The following is a 15670-nucleotide window of genomic DNA, read 5'->3' as shown; positions in this document are numbered from 1 at the left end:
GCTTTTGGTGGGAAGGGGGCTATAGTCATTCTGAGGTTGAACTGAGGGGCTCTGTCTCCAAGGTCACTGTCATGGTGGCTTGGTCCAGAGGCCTCAGTTTCAGACTGGCTGTTGGACTGGGGGTCTGAGTTTCCCTACAACTTTGGTGCTGGAACTCGCGCACTTCCTTTCCATGTAGGGCTTTCCTGACGACAGCTCAAATTGAGGGGGCTGGTTTCCCCAGAGTGAATGATCCCAAAGACAGCAACCGAGACAGGAGCCACAGTGCCTTTGTGTGACCCGTCTCCGGAGCTGCACATCTTTCCTGTCACTTTACTCTGCTCACTAGAAATGAGTCCTAAAGTCCAACCCACACTCAAGGGCAGGAAAGTTGGACTCTACCTCTTGAAGGAAGGAATACCAAAGAATTTGCAGACATATATTTTATAAGCACCACATGGGCAGTAGTGAGAAGCATGGATGTTAGACACATTTGGAATTAGAATGATCTGTGTTTTAATCTGGAATATGCTACCAACTGAGGGACCTTGTATAAATTATTTAACCCCCCCTCCATGTCATAGTTTTACCAAATGTACAATTAGGGCAATCACAGGAGTTTTATGTGGGGTTAAATAATATATAACATGAAAAAGAACTTGGTATAATCCCCAGTCATAATAAGCACTTCCTGAGTATTGTCCACATAACAGTAATTAGTGAAGCAACCTATTTATTGAGTGACCACTAAGTAGATAATACACAGTCCTTTGCCCTTAGGAGTTTTTCATCTAGCAGTTATGAAAGTAAATCTGAATGCGAACACAGAAAATCTAAGCGCCTTTTCCTCCAGAAATCTGAGGGTTTCCTAAAGAGAGGTGGTCAGAAAGCACAGTGTACGATATAAGGAAATATACAATAGCTTGACGCATCTTTGTTTGCTTTCTTTTCTTTTTTAAAGAGTGGCTGTTCTTTCAACTTATACTTTGTCAGAAGCTTTGTGTGTGAAGCGAGTGACACCCTGCAGCGGCGGAGGCAGGCGGTGCAGCAGCGTGGCGTGGTCCTCGGGACACCCAGCGACACTCCAGGTGCCCAAGGGGTCCTGCAGGACCAGTTTACAAATCTGCATGGACAGATTATGCCTGTCATTCCATATACAAATGGTCAAAGGTCATGGTTTAAAACCCTGCCAACTTAATACAGTCATGTAAGTAAAGAAACTGATGTCATACATATATTCTGAAAGCTGATCATTTTCTCCTCCTTTTAAAAATGTGCAATGCTAAGAGTCTGAAGGAAATACGTTTCAGTCAATCCTGCTTATTCCTATTAAAGAAAAAAAAAGACCATTTTCCATGATTGTCCCTTTGTATCAGATCTCATGGTGAGCTGATAATTTGTGTTTCACATAGATTGTGTTATTAGATACTAACTCTAGGCTCTTCCAGCAACTTGTAATCAAAGCAAAAATAAACAAAAAAATCTTCAAGCCTATTCTTTTCTCCGTGCAGAATTAGAGGTTAGAGGCATTTCGGCATCGGTTAGCCCAGTTATCCATGCTGTTTACCATCCCAGAGTCAAAGCTCAAATAATTTATAAGAAGTTCTCATGCTGAATTCCATTCCCTGGGTGCCAAGGCAACCAAGGGTAATTTTCCTCCAGGCTATTGCAAGTATATATATATAAAGATTAGTCAAAAATTTCATTAAATATTCCATATCCCTCATGTAACATTAAAAAAAACACACTCGGCCCTGGCCGGTTGGCTCAGTGGTAAAGCGTCGGCCTGGCGTGTGGGAGTCCTGGGTTCGATTCCCGGCCGGGGCACACAGGAGAAGCACCCATCTGCTTCTCCACCCCTCCCCTTCTCCTTCCTTTCTGTCTCTCTCTTCCCCTCTCGCAGCCACGGCTCCACTGGAGCAAAGTTTGCCTGGGTGCTGAGGATGGCTCTGTGGCCTCTGCCTCAGGTGCTAGAATGGCTCTGATTGCGGCAGAGCGATGCCCCAAGATGGGCAGAGCATCGCCCCCTGGTGGGCATGCCAGTGGATCCCAGTCGGGCGCATGTGGGAGTCTGTCTGACTGCCTCCCCATTTCCAGCTTTGGAAAAATACAAAAAAAACCCCCAAAAAACAAAAAAACAAAAACCACTCAAAATGGAAACTATGGAAAAACTGAGGAATGGAGTTCAACTATTCAAACTCAAGCCTATTACAAAATAATACAATATATGCATTATTATATAACATCAATGTCTTACTCTTTAGAGATGTTTGCTTCCAAGCCTGTTATTGGCTTTGTATCAAAATTCAATTTTTGGCATATGGGTGACTTTCTGAAGAGCTTTGTGTTCAACATTTGTGGATGTCAAGATAGATGGTTTGGCTCTGGCTGGTTGAATGTCCTAGGTTTAATTCCCAGTTAGGGCACACAGGAGAAGCACCCCTCTACTTCTCCACCTTTCCTTCTCTTGTTATCTCTCTCTCTCCCTTTCTCTCCTGCAGCCATGGCTCAACTGGAGCAAGTTGATCCCAGGCACTGTGGATGGCTCCATGGCCTCGCCTCAGGTGCTAAGAAGGGCTCAGTTGCTGAACAATGGAGCAATGCCCCTGATGGGCAGAGCATTGCCCCCTAGTGGGCTTGCCAGGTGGACCCTGGTCGGGGTGCATGCAGGAGTCTTCCTCTGCCTCCTCTTTCTCTCACTGAGTTAAAAAAAAAGATAGCAGTTTACCCATGTTAGGTAGCCTTTGAAAACAATCCACAGACTCAAAGCTGACACTTCATCCAGCAGACACTATTCCAGGTGCGCACGCCTGTGGCAGTTTGACACTATGGATGTGTCAAGGACTGCTCGCCCAGCCAAATGGCACCAAGGACAAGTGCTGGGCAAGTGGAAAAGAACAGGAGTAACAGACTATAGAATTAAGGGCATAGGCTCCAAAGTCAGAATACTCGTAACCTTAACCTCTGCTGTATCATTTGCCACCTGTGAATCCCTGGGCAAGTGACTTAACATCCCTGAAGTCTCATGCCTTCATCTGTCTAAGATCCTCAAGGCTAAGCGACTCACGGCGGGATTCAAGATGACAGGTACATACAGTGCTAGGTACATTGAAGGGACTAGGTTGTGCCTCATTTAGAGGGCCCTGCTTCACATTTGATGTTTAGGACACATGTTCAAAATCAACATTCTTCTAAACCGTCACACGGTTATGCGTACCTGTGAGTTGACTGATGGAGTCAGCTACACATATGCTTACTGAAGAAAGCTTTGTTCTTCCTGTTGCTTTGATATATTTATTTTGTTTTGAGAACATACCCTGTGTCCAACATGATGCTGGATGTCACTATCACTGTATTTTCATAGAACTTACTATCTAGTTACAAAGACTAGTTAGTGGAACACATCAGAGAGCCAACATAAAAGTGTACGCACAGTATAAAGCCTAAACTAAACACAATGGGATATTCTGGACTGAATCCAGAAACATAAAAAGGACAGTAGTGGAAACATTTAGAAAATCTGAATGAAGCCTGAAATTTACTTGGTAGTATTATACTAATGTTGGCTTCTTCATTTTGATAAGTCAACCACGATTATGGATGCTAACTAACATCAGGGGAAAGATAGTCAAGGGATATATAGGAACTCTATATCTTTTCACCCTTTCTGAAAATATAAACTAAACCCCAAATAAAAAGTATGTTTTAAAAAAATCCTATTATTATTCAATGCAGGTTGCTTGCTCCTTCCCCAACCATATTCCATCACGCCTCTGACCTCACACGCCTGATTCCTAAGTGCCACGCCCACCTCTGGGCATTGGGACACTGCAGTATCCTGCTCAGCATCGTGCCCAGGGATGACTGAGCAAAGTGGGTGGGTCAATATTCACAGTCTTTCTACCCTGGGTGAGATGACTCTAAGATGTGTGTTTTTCCCGGGATCCCAAAGTCTCTCCAGAGAGATGATAAACACAGGTTGTCAAGGGCTCCAACTTGCTTTGCAATGTGCTCGGCATGGGCTCCTTTGCCTGTCTCATTCCGCTTTCCCAAATAAATTTTCACCCGAATCCTTGTGTCAGGGTCTGCACCTGGGAGGAATCTGAACCATGGCATCACTCCAAACTATATTTGCTGATGAAGCGAAGTGGCTACTGAGCAAAGACATGAGTTCACGATCAGTGACAGGGACCTATGGCAGCCATTCCGGATTATTTGGGGTTCCTGGAGGAAGCTCCACCTCTTTATGGTGAAGAAACCTCACCAAATTATAAATACACTGGGAGTTGACACACTTGAAAGCCGTGCATTTTTGATGTGTAGAAGGGAAAGAAATGTTTGGAAGAATGCTAATAAGTCCCAGTAACTACTAAAATGTATGCATTCATTCATTCAACCAGAACCTACTAAGGATTTTCTATGGGATATAAAGTGAACAAAATAGAAAAGGTCCCTACTCTGAGGAAGCTTACACTTTTGTCAGTGGAGGTGGACCAAAAAAAAAAAAAAGCAAAAACCAAAACAAAAAACAACCAGAAAAACAAAGTAATAAACAAACAATATTAGACTGCTGTGAGGAAAATATAACAGGCTTATATGATGCATAACCTCTCATAGGTTACTCTCATGGGGACCAAACACTTGTAGCTTTTGCATCCATTCCTCTGGGTCCTCAGATACCATCACGGGTCACTCTTCTCCAAGAAAGGCCTTTTAACACAACCCCATCACCAAATTGGCCACCATGTGACTGTCCCTTTATCAGCTCAAAGTATCTACCTTGTCTAAGGAGGGTCTCCCATCGCCAGCAGAGAGAAATTACTCTCACAGACACATCTATCCAGGAAAGGCTTTTAGTATTGATTTTTAAATCCAAACTTTATAAGTCAGCAATAATCACCTGGATTTCACTTCTGTTGTATGGCAATAGTCTAAGCACCATGACAGAAAAGTCACAAGAATCTAATCTCTGGACAGCAGTGCTCTTCCAAAGGAGGGAAATTTCAATAGTTCAGATTGATATAACTTAGCTTTAAATCCTAGTTCTAGAAATCACCTCCCCTTTTCTCCTCCCCACTGTGTGTGTGTGTGTGTGTGTGTGTGTGTGTGTGTGTGTGTGAGAGAGAGAGAGAGAGAGAGAGAGCATGCAGGCATTCCTCAGAGACCTAACCTTTCCCCCAAAACAATCAGCAACCCCTCCAGGCATCAGCAGAACAGCTAGGACTTGACTACTCATCACAAGGTCCAAACCTCAGGCAGGAAAAAGGTAACATCTTGACCTAAGTTATGTTGCAGGTAGAACAACCCGCTGGCTACTTTTCCATGGGACCCGAGAGAGGGAGGTTGCAGCAGAGGTCAGAACTGTCCTAGAGAGGTCAAGAAATGATGCACTACCCTTATCGCACCTCCAACCAACCAGCTCCCAGCACAACCCTGAGCCCTTAATCCAAGTTGTCTTGTGAGTTTGCCCCATAGAATCTGTAACCCACACACCTTGGGGAGTTGGGTCTTTTAGAGCATAAGCTCCCTATCTCTATGTTGGCCAATTCAATATTAAACTATTTTTCTTTCTGTCTGCAAACTCCTGTTCATACATTTCTTTGGGCCACTGTTCACAGACAGATGCACTCTAACATCTGGGTCCTGGTAAGACAAAAAAAGAAGAGAAACAATTGGGATCTCCTTACAGCCATAACTTTGGTTTCCTGGTAAAGGAGGGGTACTAGTAGCAGTTGGTATTAAGTGGATCTTTCATGGGTGAAGGTTTTAAGTTTCCTCTTTTAGAGTCTCTAAAAGGTGCTGCAGGGAGCCAGGCGTCTCCTCTTGTGTGTGACCGACTTGGGAAAGGTACAGTTTTGACTTATTTCAACTACAACAGCCCTGGGACGTACTGGTCACCATCCCCATTTTGCATATAAAGCTCAGAGAGTTGAATTAATTTGCTGAGATCGTAAAGGTATTAAAAGGCAAAGCTGGTTTCAAATCCCATCGGACAAGCCAGATCCATGTGATTCCAAAGCCTGCTCCACGCCCTTTCCAGAATGTCAGCCTAACTTTGGGCTTCTGTGGTTGTTGACACCTCCGAGGGCATTGGCTAGCCCTAATTCACAGGCCAATCTCTCTGTTCCCAGGGAAAAGAACTGCTGGCCAAGAGTCGCCTGTCTCAGTTCACAACCCACCTACTCAGATGGCTAACACAGATGAATGACAGAGATAAATAGCACGCTATGCCATGGTTCTAGTCCATGTTTGCGGGTGGGCATGTGGGGAGTGAGAGAGCCCTGGACAGAAAGCTGGAAGAACTGGTTACAAACCTCTTCTGTCCAGGTGGAGTTTAATCCCAGGGGAAAGTCTTGTTTCTTCTCGGGGACTCCCTTTTTCTCACCTAGCAATAAATTGATGCTGTTGGACTCGGTTTTCAACAGGATCCTCTGGCCCTGGAGGAAGTACAGTTCTTCCTTGTGTAGGACTGTCCCTGGCATTACAGAAGTTGATTGCCCCAATTTGAGGCACTAAAAGCTTATAACTTTTTTCTATCCTCATAACAACCACAAAAGGCCCTAGCAGAGAGGCCGTACTTGGTTGAAAATCGTTGGTGAATGATCGCAAGTCCTCCAAAACCCTTTGGCTCTACTGGGCCAACACTGTCAGGACGAGCATGTGGCAGGGAGGGGGGTGGAGGAGGGAATGCCAGGCCGTCTCTGCCATTAGAGCATCTATTTAAGATCATATTCTTGAAAGGAAGCCAAATTGTTGGCATCTTTAGTATAGCGCTTGGCATACTGTTACAAAAAGAAGTTTTAAACTCAAATTGATCTAATGTTCATACAAGAGAAGTATGCAGAGACACCCTGCACGGTCACCACCCCCCAGCAAGGACTTGGCTCAACCCCTACCCAATCGGTGGACCTCTGTGCAGCATCTATAACGAGTGATAAGAAGGGCTTCCAGGGCCAAGTAAACCCATAACCTGATACACCCTGCCTGCTCCCCTGTTACAAGTTACTCCAGAGAGCTCTGGATACACCTCCTGGTGCCCAGACCCCAACCTTCTCACACAAAATGCCCACCTATCAAAGAAATTTACTGTACTTTAAGTCCTGGCTCAGGAGCTGCTTTGCCCATAGAGCTCCTCCCCCAATACTTCAGCCCAAACAGAACCCCCTTCTCTCTAAATAAACATCATTTTCACAGATAGAATTCTTCATTGAATTGTATAATTGCCAACAGACTCACACCATGTGCATGATTAGTGTTGCCTTCCCAGCTTGAATGCTGGGTCCCAGAGTCACAGGTCACATCTTAGCCTCCTCTCATGTTCCCCAGAGAGTTCAGCACATTCCTGGGAACACAGCAACAGCCCAATAAATATGTATTTTGTCTTTGATTTTTTTTCACAGTGATCCCCAAAATACCACTAGCTTGGCCAAACTTACTGCCTATAAGCTAATAAAATAAAATCTTATTTATTCTCATCTTTTCCAAGTGTTTTTCAAAGTACTTTTTAGATGACTTAATTAATTGACATGTACTCTATATGCACTGTCAGAAATAAGTAAGAACACTGAAGTTTGTCGGACAAAAGCAAAGGAATTAAAATGTCATCCTTTGTGATAAGGGGTATACCAAACCCTACTGAGTCCCACAAAGAAAAATTCAAAAAATGTCTCCATCCTGCTTCCAATATTAAAAACTTCAAGATGTTTCCAAGGCCCTGAACAGGATCCATCTTGGGAAGTTGGTCATCAGGTTTGGGTGCTATTGTTAATTTAAGGAGAATAAGTCCAAATTTGAGTTTCTGAGCTAAGATCCCAGGTATCACCTGATTAGATCCACATCCCTTTGCCCTCAGCTCTCCACACACTACTTGTCAACACTTCCAATCCTCTTGTGTTCTATTACACACTAAGGTCATCAGTAAAATACCTGTATTTATTGAACCTCTATTCCATGACAAGATAGGCATTGTGTGCCAATGTTTCCAAGGGAAAGACGGGGCTACACAGACTAACATGAAAGAAGTCATCCCTCTTCATTCTTGCTCCTCTCTCTTTAGTCTTTCTGACTTGCTAGGTATCAAAATAGTGTCTCTTTTTCATTCATCGTCATCTTGCCCGGGGGTTCTGGGATCTTCTTCTGCCCCCCAGGGGAAGAGGCCATTGGAGAGGCTCTGTCTTCAGGACTCATCACAATTATCACTCCCATATCTCGGCCAGACTGGTCTGCTCTTTGCTTGGCCAAATGGAGGTTTTCCGGGACGACCATGCCATAGCTTGCAGGTTTCCAGAAAAGCAGTTTATAGGGTGAACTGGGATCCTGCACCATCAATGACCAAGGACAAAGACTGCTTTCCTGGCCAGTGGCAATCAGCATTGGACGTCTGACCGAGTTTGCTTGCCAGCCCTCGTCAGACTTAGGTTGCGCTATTTACTGCATGACTGGTTTGTCACGGTTATTCTCGACTTTTTCTGATTTGGCAACTCTGAGATTACATGAAAGATATGATGTTTATTACAACAAAGTACATGCTAAGCAAGTTTTTCTTTGGACTTATGACTTTATCATATGTCTAATATGTACTAAAGAAACAGACAGGGATGCTTCTTTTAAGTTTCTAAGTTATAGGCTAGCAAAAAATGTTTCATTTTATAAACAACCGAGGAAACAATGAAAAAGTTACTACAGCCAATGTCTCCACAGCAGGCTATCCATCATAGATAAATATATACATAAAGTACCTGTTCAATGTTGCAAAACCTTTTGGTGTTCTAATGCTAAACAAGGACTTGATCAGGCAGTATGTGCCTAACACCTTAAGGTGGGCTTCTTCCCTCGGACAGACGTTTCACAGAGAGGTGCAATTTCTGACAAAATCACTGCCTTGTTATGAATCATTATTAAGTGAAATTGGTGGCTGATCTAAGGCTCCATCTGCCTGTATTAGAAGGCAGAGAGAAGCGCTGGAGAAAGAGTCGAGACTAAACAATGAGTTCCTCTGTCATCCTTCTTTCAAGAGTCTGGTGTTCATCACAGTGTTTTCTTTAGCTCAAAAACAACAACAACGAAAGAAAACGCCTCCAGGAAGACTTTCTGCATTAGACCACGTGGGGCTGGGGCTATTTCAGAATGTCAGCTGGAAGCACAGTGATCATGACAGGTTTATCTGTTTTACTTCATTGATCTAAAAGAATTGATGCTTATATTCAAAATTGTTGTATATTGTGAAATAAGTGATATCAGCTGTCCAAAGCATTTCATAGTCATTCTGCTGACACCCCTCCCACACTGGTTGTGTCTACAGCATTCCATGGAGCAGAAAAACATGAAAAGGAATAAAATGGACTTCCTGTTCTGGAGAAACCCACAGCCTAACAAGGAAGGCAGACATGTAAAAAGTGGACCGTGAAACTAAAAATGAATGAAACAGTTATTCTCAGAGAAGTTCAAGCCAAGTGCCAAAGGAGCTGAGAGAAGAAATTCAGTAATTAAATGGATTCAAATCATATTCCTAAAAAGAATACTTAAGAAATAATCTTGTTTACTCTGCTTTTGTTATTGTTGTCTTTTTTTTCTAGTGAGAGAGAGATAGAGACAGAGACAGAGACAGACAGGAAGACAGAGAGATGAGAAGCATCAACTCATGGTTGCATCACTCAGTTCATTGATTGCTTCTCATATGTGCCTTGGTGGGGAGGGGGGGGCTCTAGCTAAGCCAGCGACCTCTTGCTCAAGCCAGCAACCGTGGGGCTATGTCTATGATCTCACACTCAAGCTGGAGACCTTGGGGTTTGGAACCTGGGTCTTCAGCGTCCCAGGTCCACTGTGCCAACCTGGTCAGGCAGTTTTTGTTTCTAACACAAAAGAAATATGAAGTCCAGAAAGGTTAAGTAGTTTGCAGAAATTACAAATTAGAGGCAGAACTTAGAGGAAACCCAGGTTTCCTGACGCCCAGCTTACTATTATTTTATATCATGTCATCCTAGCTTGGGGGTTCCTTGTTTCAAAGTAGAACTCTGATTTGGGAATTGCGATGTTCAACGTGTAGGCCTGCTGTGATTTTGGGGATGGTGGTGATAGATAGGCAGTGGGGAGGAAGGAAATAAAAGTTTGAACTTAAAAATGTACTTTATCATTGATTATTTCCTCCATTTGTATGAGAACAGAATAAAGCAAGAGAGTCCATGGAGTATGGATGGAGTTGGCAATGCAAGGGGATGCACAAGGAAGCTTGCCACACACACACGCACACACACACACACACACATACACACACACACACACACACACACACACACACACGGCAGGGACGATTTCATCCAAGAGCCCAAGAATGTCACTGGCTGCTTGTCCTGACACTTTTGTGCACAGAGTAGGGGCTTCTGCTAGGCCCAGACATCAATTTATCTTACAGTTTGGTTTTTACTCTTTGACAATAAAAATAGTTATTTCTTTCATACTCAGACTTGCTGGGGGGGGGGGAGATATTTTTATCACCATCAACCATTAACATTTCTAGCTGGAAGATGGAAGAGTCTCAGCTGATGGCAGGAGAAACTTATAATTTAGTTGGGCAGCACCAGACAGATATGTAAAAGAGCCACCAATCATACCAGGTAGGTTCTAGTGTGCAGTACCGACCATAAATGCCAGAGGGTGTTTGTACTCAGCCCTGGGCAGTAGGAATTATAATTTTCACAGAGGAAAATGTGAGTTTCAGAGGAGCTAATGTGCATGTCTGGTGGTCAAAGTCAGATTCAGACTGAGGTCCAATGGGCCCCAAAGTGCTTGCCCTTGAACCACGTCCTCTCCCTGTGTATATACAAGCTTTGCTTCCTTCCTCCAAGAAGGATAGGAATTTGGAAGCGAGGCACATCAGAGTCTTTTTCAGACTCGGATCCAGGCACCCAGTGGGAGACCAGACCTCCTTGATACTGATGCTGTGCTCGACCTGCTTTGGACTTCCCTGGGGCACTCACAGGGCATGTGCTTCCAAAGGCAGAGCAGGTTGTTGACTCAGTCACGTCATCTGTATGTACATCTTAAATCCCAGTTGCCAGAGGAAGCATTTCTGTCTGATGTTCTTTCACCCCCTTTGGGCCAGATGGCACACTCTCCGAGATGTGGACAGAACAAGCCTTCAGGAAACGCTGACTGCAGGACTGACTCATGCTCATGGAAGCAGACACAATGAGGTCCACAGAAAGAATACCTTGTAAGGTAGGCTCTACCTGTCTGTAATAAGCAGCTTCGATTATCTTCAGAACATTCTACATCCGGTATTTAGGGAGCTGGTAGTCCTTGAGAGAGAGAAAAATGAAGTAGCTATTTTCACTGCATATAGAATTCAATGAACCTTCACAGAATTACACATTCCAATAGATTTACAGAAAGTTCAGGCACACATAAAAATGTTTGGAAACGATTATCATCATGTTTTGACTATGGATGACTAATAATCTGAAAAGAATCAGTTGTTATCATGTTTATGCATTTGAAATGAGCAAACAGTGTCGTGAGATGACTTAAAAATTTTGTATACATTAAGCTGCTGTAATAGATGTAGAGAGTCCAGAACTAAGGATTTCACATCTGTGTTTCAGAAAGGACACATTAGGAGGACAAGACTGTGGAAACTAGGGGGTAGCAGTGGGGTAGAGAAGGGTGGGACCTCACATGGCTGAGGGAAGGCTGCAAGACGGGGCCAGAAAGAATTCAGGAAGAAAGACCATGGTTGCTTCCAAATATAGTATCTAAAGGGAAGAGAGATTAGATTTACTGTGTGTGGCTCCAGCAACTGAACAGTAGGCCACTGGGTGGGAGAAAATGTTGATTCAGTACAAGTCAGAACTTTCTAAAAATGAATCTTTCCAAAACGGACTGGCCAGCTGAGGAAGAGAGATTCCCGTCTGATTAAGCATCCAAGAAAAAAGGTGGCCATCCCACAGACCTGGAGGGATACTGGTGTGGAAGTTCATGCCCTGATAGGGAGTTAACTCTAACGCTGGTCATCATCCTGGTAACCATTTTATTGGGCACAGTTTACATTCTACTGTTGCAGGTGGGGGAAAAGAAAATTCACATGCCAAAAAGACATCTTGTTGCACCTTGTTTATACAATTAGTGGAAGTCTGACTCCTGTCTTCCCAAACTTCAGTTCTCATCAAGATTCGCAAAATGATTAGGCGATCTGAACCCTCCTATTAAATCATTACCCAAAAGATTACAGTTTTTTTTTTAAAGAATAACAAGTAATGATTTGGATAGACACATGAACACACTAAGAAATAGAAGTTATTTTTATTACTGACATATTTCTTAAAAATTTGTTCTATAAAAGCAAACCGCATCTTCATAATTGTGCAATTTACCAGTGGAATGAGAGGTTTCAAAAATATAACCCACGCCTTTTTTTTTTCTTTTTCTAAGCTCAACAAATTGCTGCGCGGTATTCTCACGGTATCACTCAGCTTTATCTTTACATTAACAATGCTTATCAGCAGATATCCAAAAAGGCTCACCAAGTTGGACCAACTTCAAGATTTGTTTCCATGGTGGGGTGTTTCATGCACTTGGCAGAAGCAGGCGGCAACATTATGCTCTACACATTATGTCCCTGGCTCACAAGATATTCAGCATGACAGTCCCATAGGTTACCAAGCACCATAAACATCTGTTAACCCAGGCACCAGAGATAGCCCAGAGAAAATGTCGAGTATCCATTTTTAAGTGGTTTATGATGTGGGAGTCTGCTGTTTAAAAACTAATAATCCAAAACACAGTCCCAAACTCTGCCTAGAACAAATATTTACAAGGCAAAGTTATGCTCAGTTTGAAAAAAAATGCACTTGTGTCGGCACTTTGTCATTGCATTTATAGATTTTCTTTTCACACCTTTGCCCATTAAGTGCTGGCTTTCCGTGGCACTTGGGAGACCAAAACTGTCATTTCACTCTGATATATTTACTCTGAAAGGAAAGCTGAATGTTGACTCACCAACTTTCCTTAGACCCATGTAAAGCAGAAGGTTTGCAAGGGTGGAAGAAGGAATGAGGAATGGGATATGCTTTTGTTCTAAGTGATGCTCTCCAAGTCCATCTGAAGGGACACCAGAAATATTGGTGATCCCTTGAAATCCAACTTGAGATAACTAAGCTTCGCTTTTTTCTCAAAAGCAAACAGAGTCCCCAGTCACAGAAAGGATGCAACCAATTACTCCATCTGCTAAATCATTTTATATATTCTTTTCTATCCAGCATTTTAATTTCTGGAAATGTTGCTGTACTAGTTACCTCCAAGGTCTATGCCTTGGCACCGTAGGGAAAAGGACTCCCAGGGTGACCCAGGTGGAAAATAGCCTAGAACACCAGTTGCTCAGGGCACAGAGCTGCCACATTTGCAAGGAAAAGCGAGTGCCCAGACACACGCCAGGAAGTCTAACTTTAAACATCTCAGAGACCAGCTGGTCTCCACTATGGACAGCAGCACCCCTGGAATTTCAGATCCGCAGTTCCGTCTGGGGTTCGGTCTCCAGGACTCTCTACCCACACTACACACATATCCTAGAATCCTCGTCCGCCTGTGCAGGTCTTTTGGGAGTTCCAGAAACGACCTCCCGCCCTCTGCCACGAAAGGCAATAGGTCTGGAATTTTCAAGTCCGTGACAGATCCTAGGTGGGAGCTCCTGCATGTCCCCAGCCCTCAGACCTCCCGTTCCCTTTCCCCTTCCCGTCCAAGGTCTCCTGGCGTTACGACAGGCAGCTGTACCTCTCCGGCCTCCCCCACCCCCCACCCCCGCACACCCTACTGGCTCAGGCGCCGACACGCCTCCCCAGGCGCACACGTACACCCATTCAGTACACAAACCACGCGCCAGGCCACCAACTCCCGCAGCCTGCCCCCCGCAAGCGACCCCCTCTGGATTACAGAGAAAACACTCGCCCGCAAATGGACTTCCCACGCACCCGCAAGTGGGTGACACTGCCTGGCACTCTGTGCGCCGCCAGCGCCCTCACCCCAGATACGCGGCTACCTCACTCATCATAGGCTTCACGCCTCGGGGCTGTTCTGTCAAAACTTCGAGTCTGCTTGATTTCATACCCACAAGTATGTCCGGGACTGGGGGAGCTAGGCTCTCCAGGATTCCCCCTCCCCCCATCACCACCACCACACCGCAGCTCATAGGGACCGGTGGCCCTGACTCTGCTGACCCCAGCTCCGCGGGTGCGGATGCGAGGCTGCAGCGGCCAACAACGCCGCAAAGGGCAGTGCGCTTTGGAGAGGAGCGCGCAGTGGAGACGCTCACAGCAGGACCACCTCCCCTCTGCTCGGGACGAGTCCCGGGACCTCTTCCCGCTCTGCAGCTCCAGCGTTCCTTCTCCAGCCCCTCTGATGATGTCAAATAGAAACACTCGCAAAACTTTTGCAACAAAACTATCTTCGGAGGAAGACCCTCCAGGCACCGCAAACACCAGTCGGAGCAAGCGCCAACGTTAGGATGGTTGTCCTGTCGCCCTCAACTCTCGGCCGTCCCCCACCACACACACACACACACACACACACACACACACACACACCCCACTTCCACAGCCGTGGATCGGGTTACAACAGTCCACCAGCAAGAAACAACTTCTCGAGGAGTGGGGGAGTACAGCCAACCCCTAAGTCACCCAGCGAAAAAAATGATCTGTGTAAATACAGAAGACAGATGCCCATTTTCATAAACAACCGGCGTCCCAGGGTCCACTCCCAGACGCCCTGGCACAACAGGGGGCAGAAAAGAACCCGACACCGGAACCCCCTCCAGTACCTTCTAGCCTCGCCTCGGGATTGAGAGCGCGGGTTCGCATCTGCGTGGGGGCTGAGGGCGCGGGGGCCTCCGGCCGGCGTGGCCCAGCCCGGGGTCCCCGCCGCTGCCCGGGCTCAGCAGCAGCAGCCGCCGCCGCCGCTGCAGCAGCCGCCGCTGCCGCCACCGCCGCCGCTCCTTAGACCGCCTCCTCTTCCCATGGCTGCGCCCAGCTTGGCAGCTCCCGGGCTGTCAGGCTCGCGGAGGGGGAGGGGGCAGGGTGAAACGGGAAGGGAGGATGGGACGGGAGGGGTGGGAAACGGCGGCCGCGGTTCAGCAGGGGTCACGCCGGGCCTGGCCCTCCGGCTCTAGGGCCTGGGCTGCCGAAGCGAGGGGAATCGGGGGTTCGGGGCGGTCGGTTCGAGACCCGCTGCGGAGGAGCTGAGCGCCGTCCGGGCCACGCATTCCGAGGAGCTGGGATGAAGCGTTTCCCGGCGAGGAGTTGGAGTTGGTGCGTGTCACTCTCATCTGGGCTGCGCGGCTCCTCCTAGAGGAAAATATTGGTCGTTGCAGGACACTTCCTTCCTCTCCGCCCACCCTCGTTCCCAAAAAGAAGGCAGGACCTAAAAAGAGCTTAAGTGCAGTCAACACATTCACATCAAAAAGTTCGCTACCCGCAGGAACGGGGCGAACACCAGCAAGACAGCTTGGAAAGCGTGATTAGCCATCCAAACATTGCCTCTCTCCACCTGCAGCCAATTTCCAAGCTGCTGCTCACTGGGACACAGTGAAAAGATAGCGTAGGAAGGACCTTATTTTAGTGGTTAGAAAACAGACAGGGGGATGAAGTCATCTACCAAGGACACGGGCATGTTAGAGGAGAGGTGCGTCCAGAAGCCTCAGCTCAGG

At 45.9% G+C, this 15670-nt stretch overlaps 1 protein-coding gene across 2 annotated transcripts in view; it reads right to left on the bottom strand.

Moving 5' to 3' along the window:
* GHR (growth hormone receptor) overlaps window positions 1-15306 on the bottom strand; it is a 247588-nt gene extending 232282 nt beyond the window's left edge. The window contains exon 1 of one of the 2 annotated variants that reach the window (XM_066240423.1): window positions 14786-15306. In XM_066240423.1, coding sequence (XP_066096520.1) covers window positions 14786-14825 — 40 coding nt within the window. In that variant the 5' untranslated portion in view covers window positions 14826-15306. The remainder of the gene's footprint in view (window positions 1-14785) is intronic. The other variant, XM_066240399.1, reaches the window with a different exon arrangement.
* Window positions 15307-15670: the final 364 nt, after the last annotated feature.

This window comes from Saccopteryx bilineata, chromosome 1, assembly GCF_036850765.1.
Source record: "Saccopteryx bilineata isolate mSacBil1 chromosome 1, mSacBil1_pri_phased_curated, whole genome shotgun sequence".
Taxonomy (NCBI): domain Eukaryota; kingdom Metazoa; phylum Chordata; class Mammalia; order Chiroptera; family Emballonuridae; genus Saccopteryx; species Saccopteryx bilineata.
The sequence above is the reverse complement of the archived record's forward strand: the minus strand, read 5'-3'. Positions and strand labels throughout refer to the sequence as shown.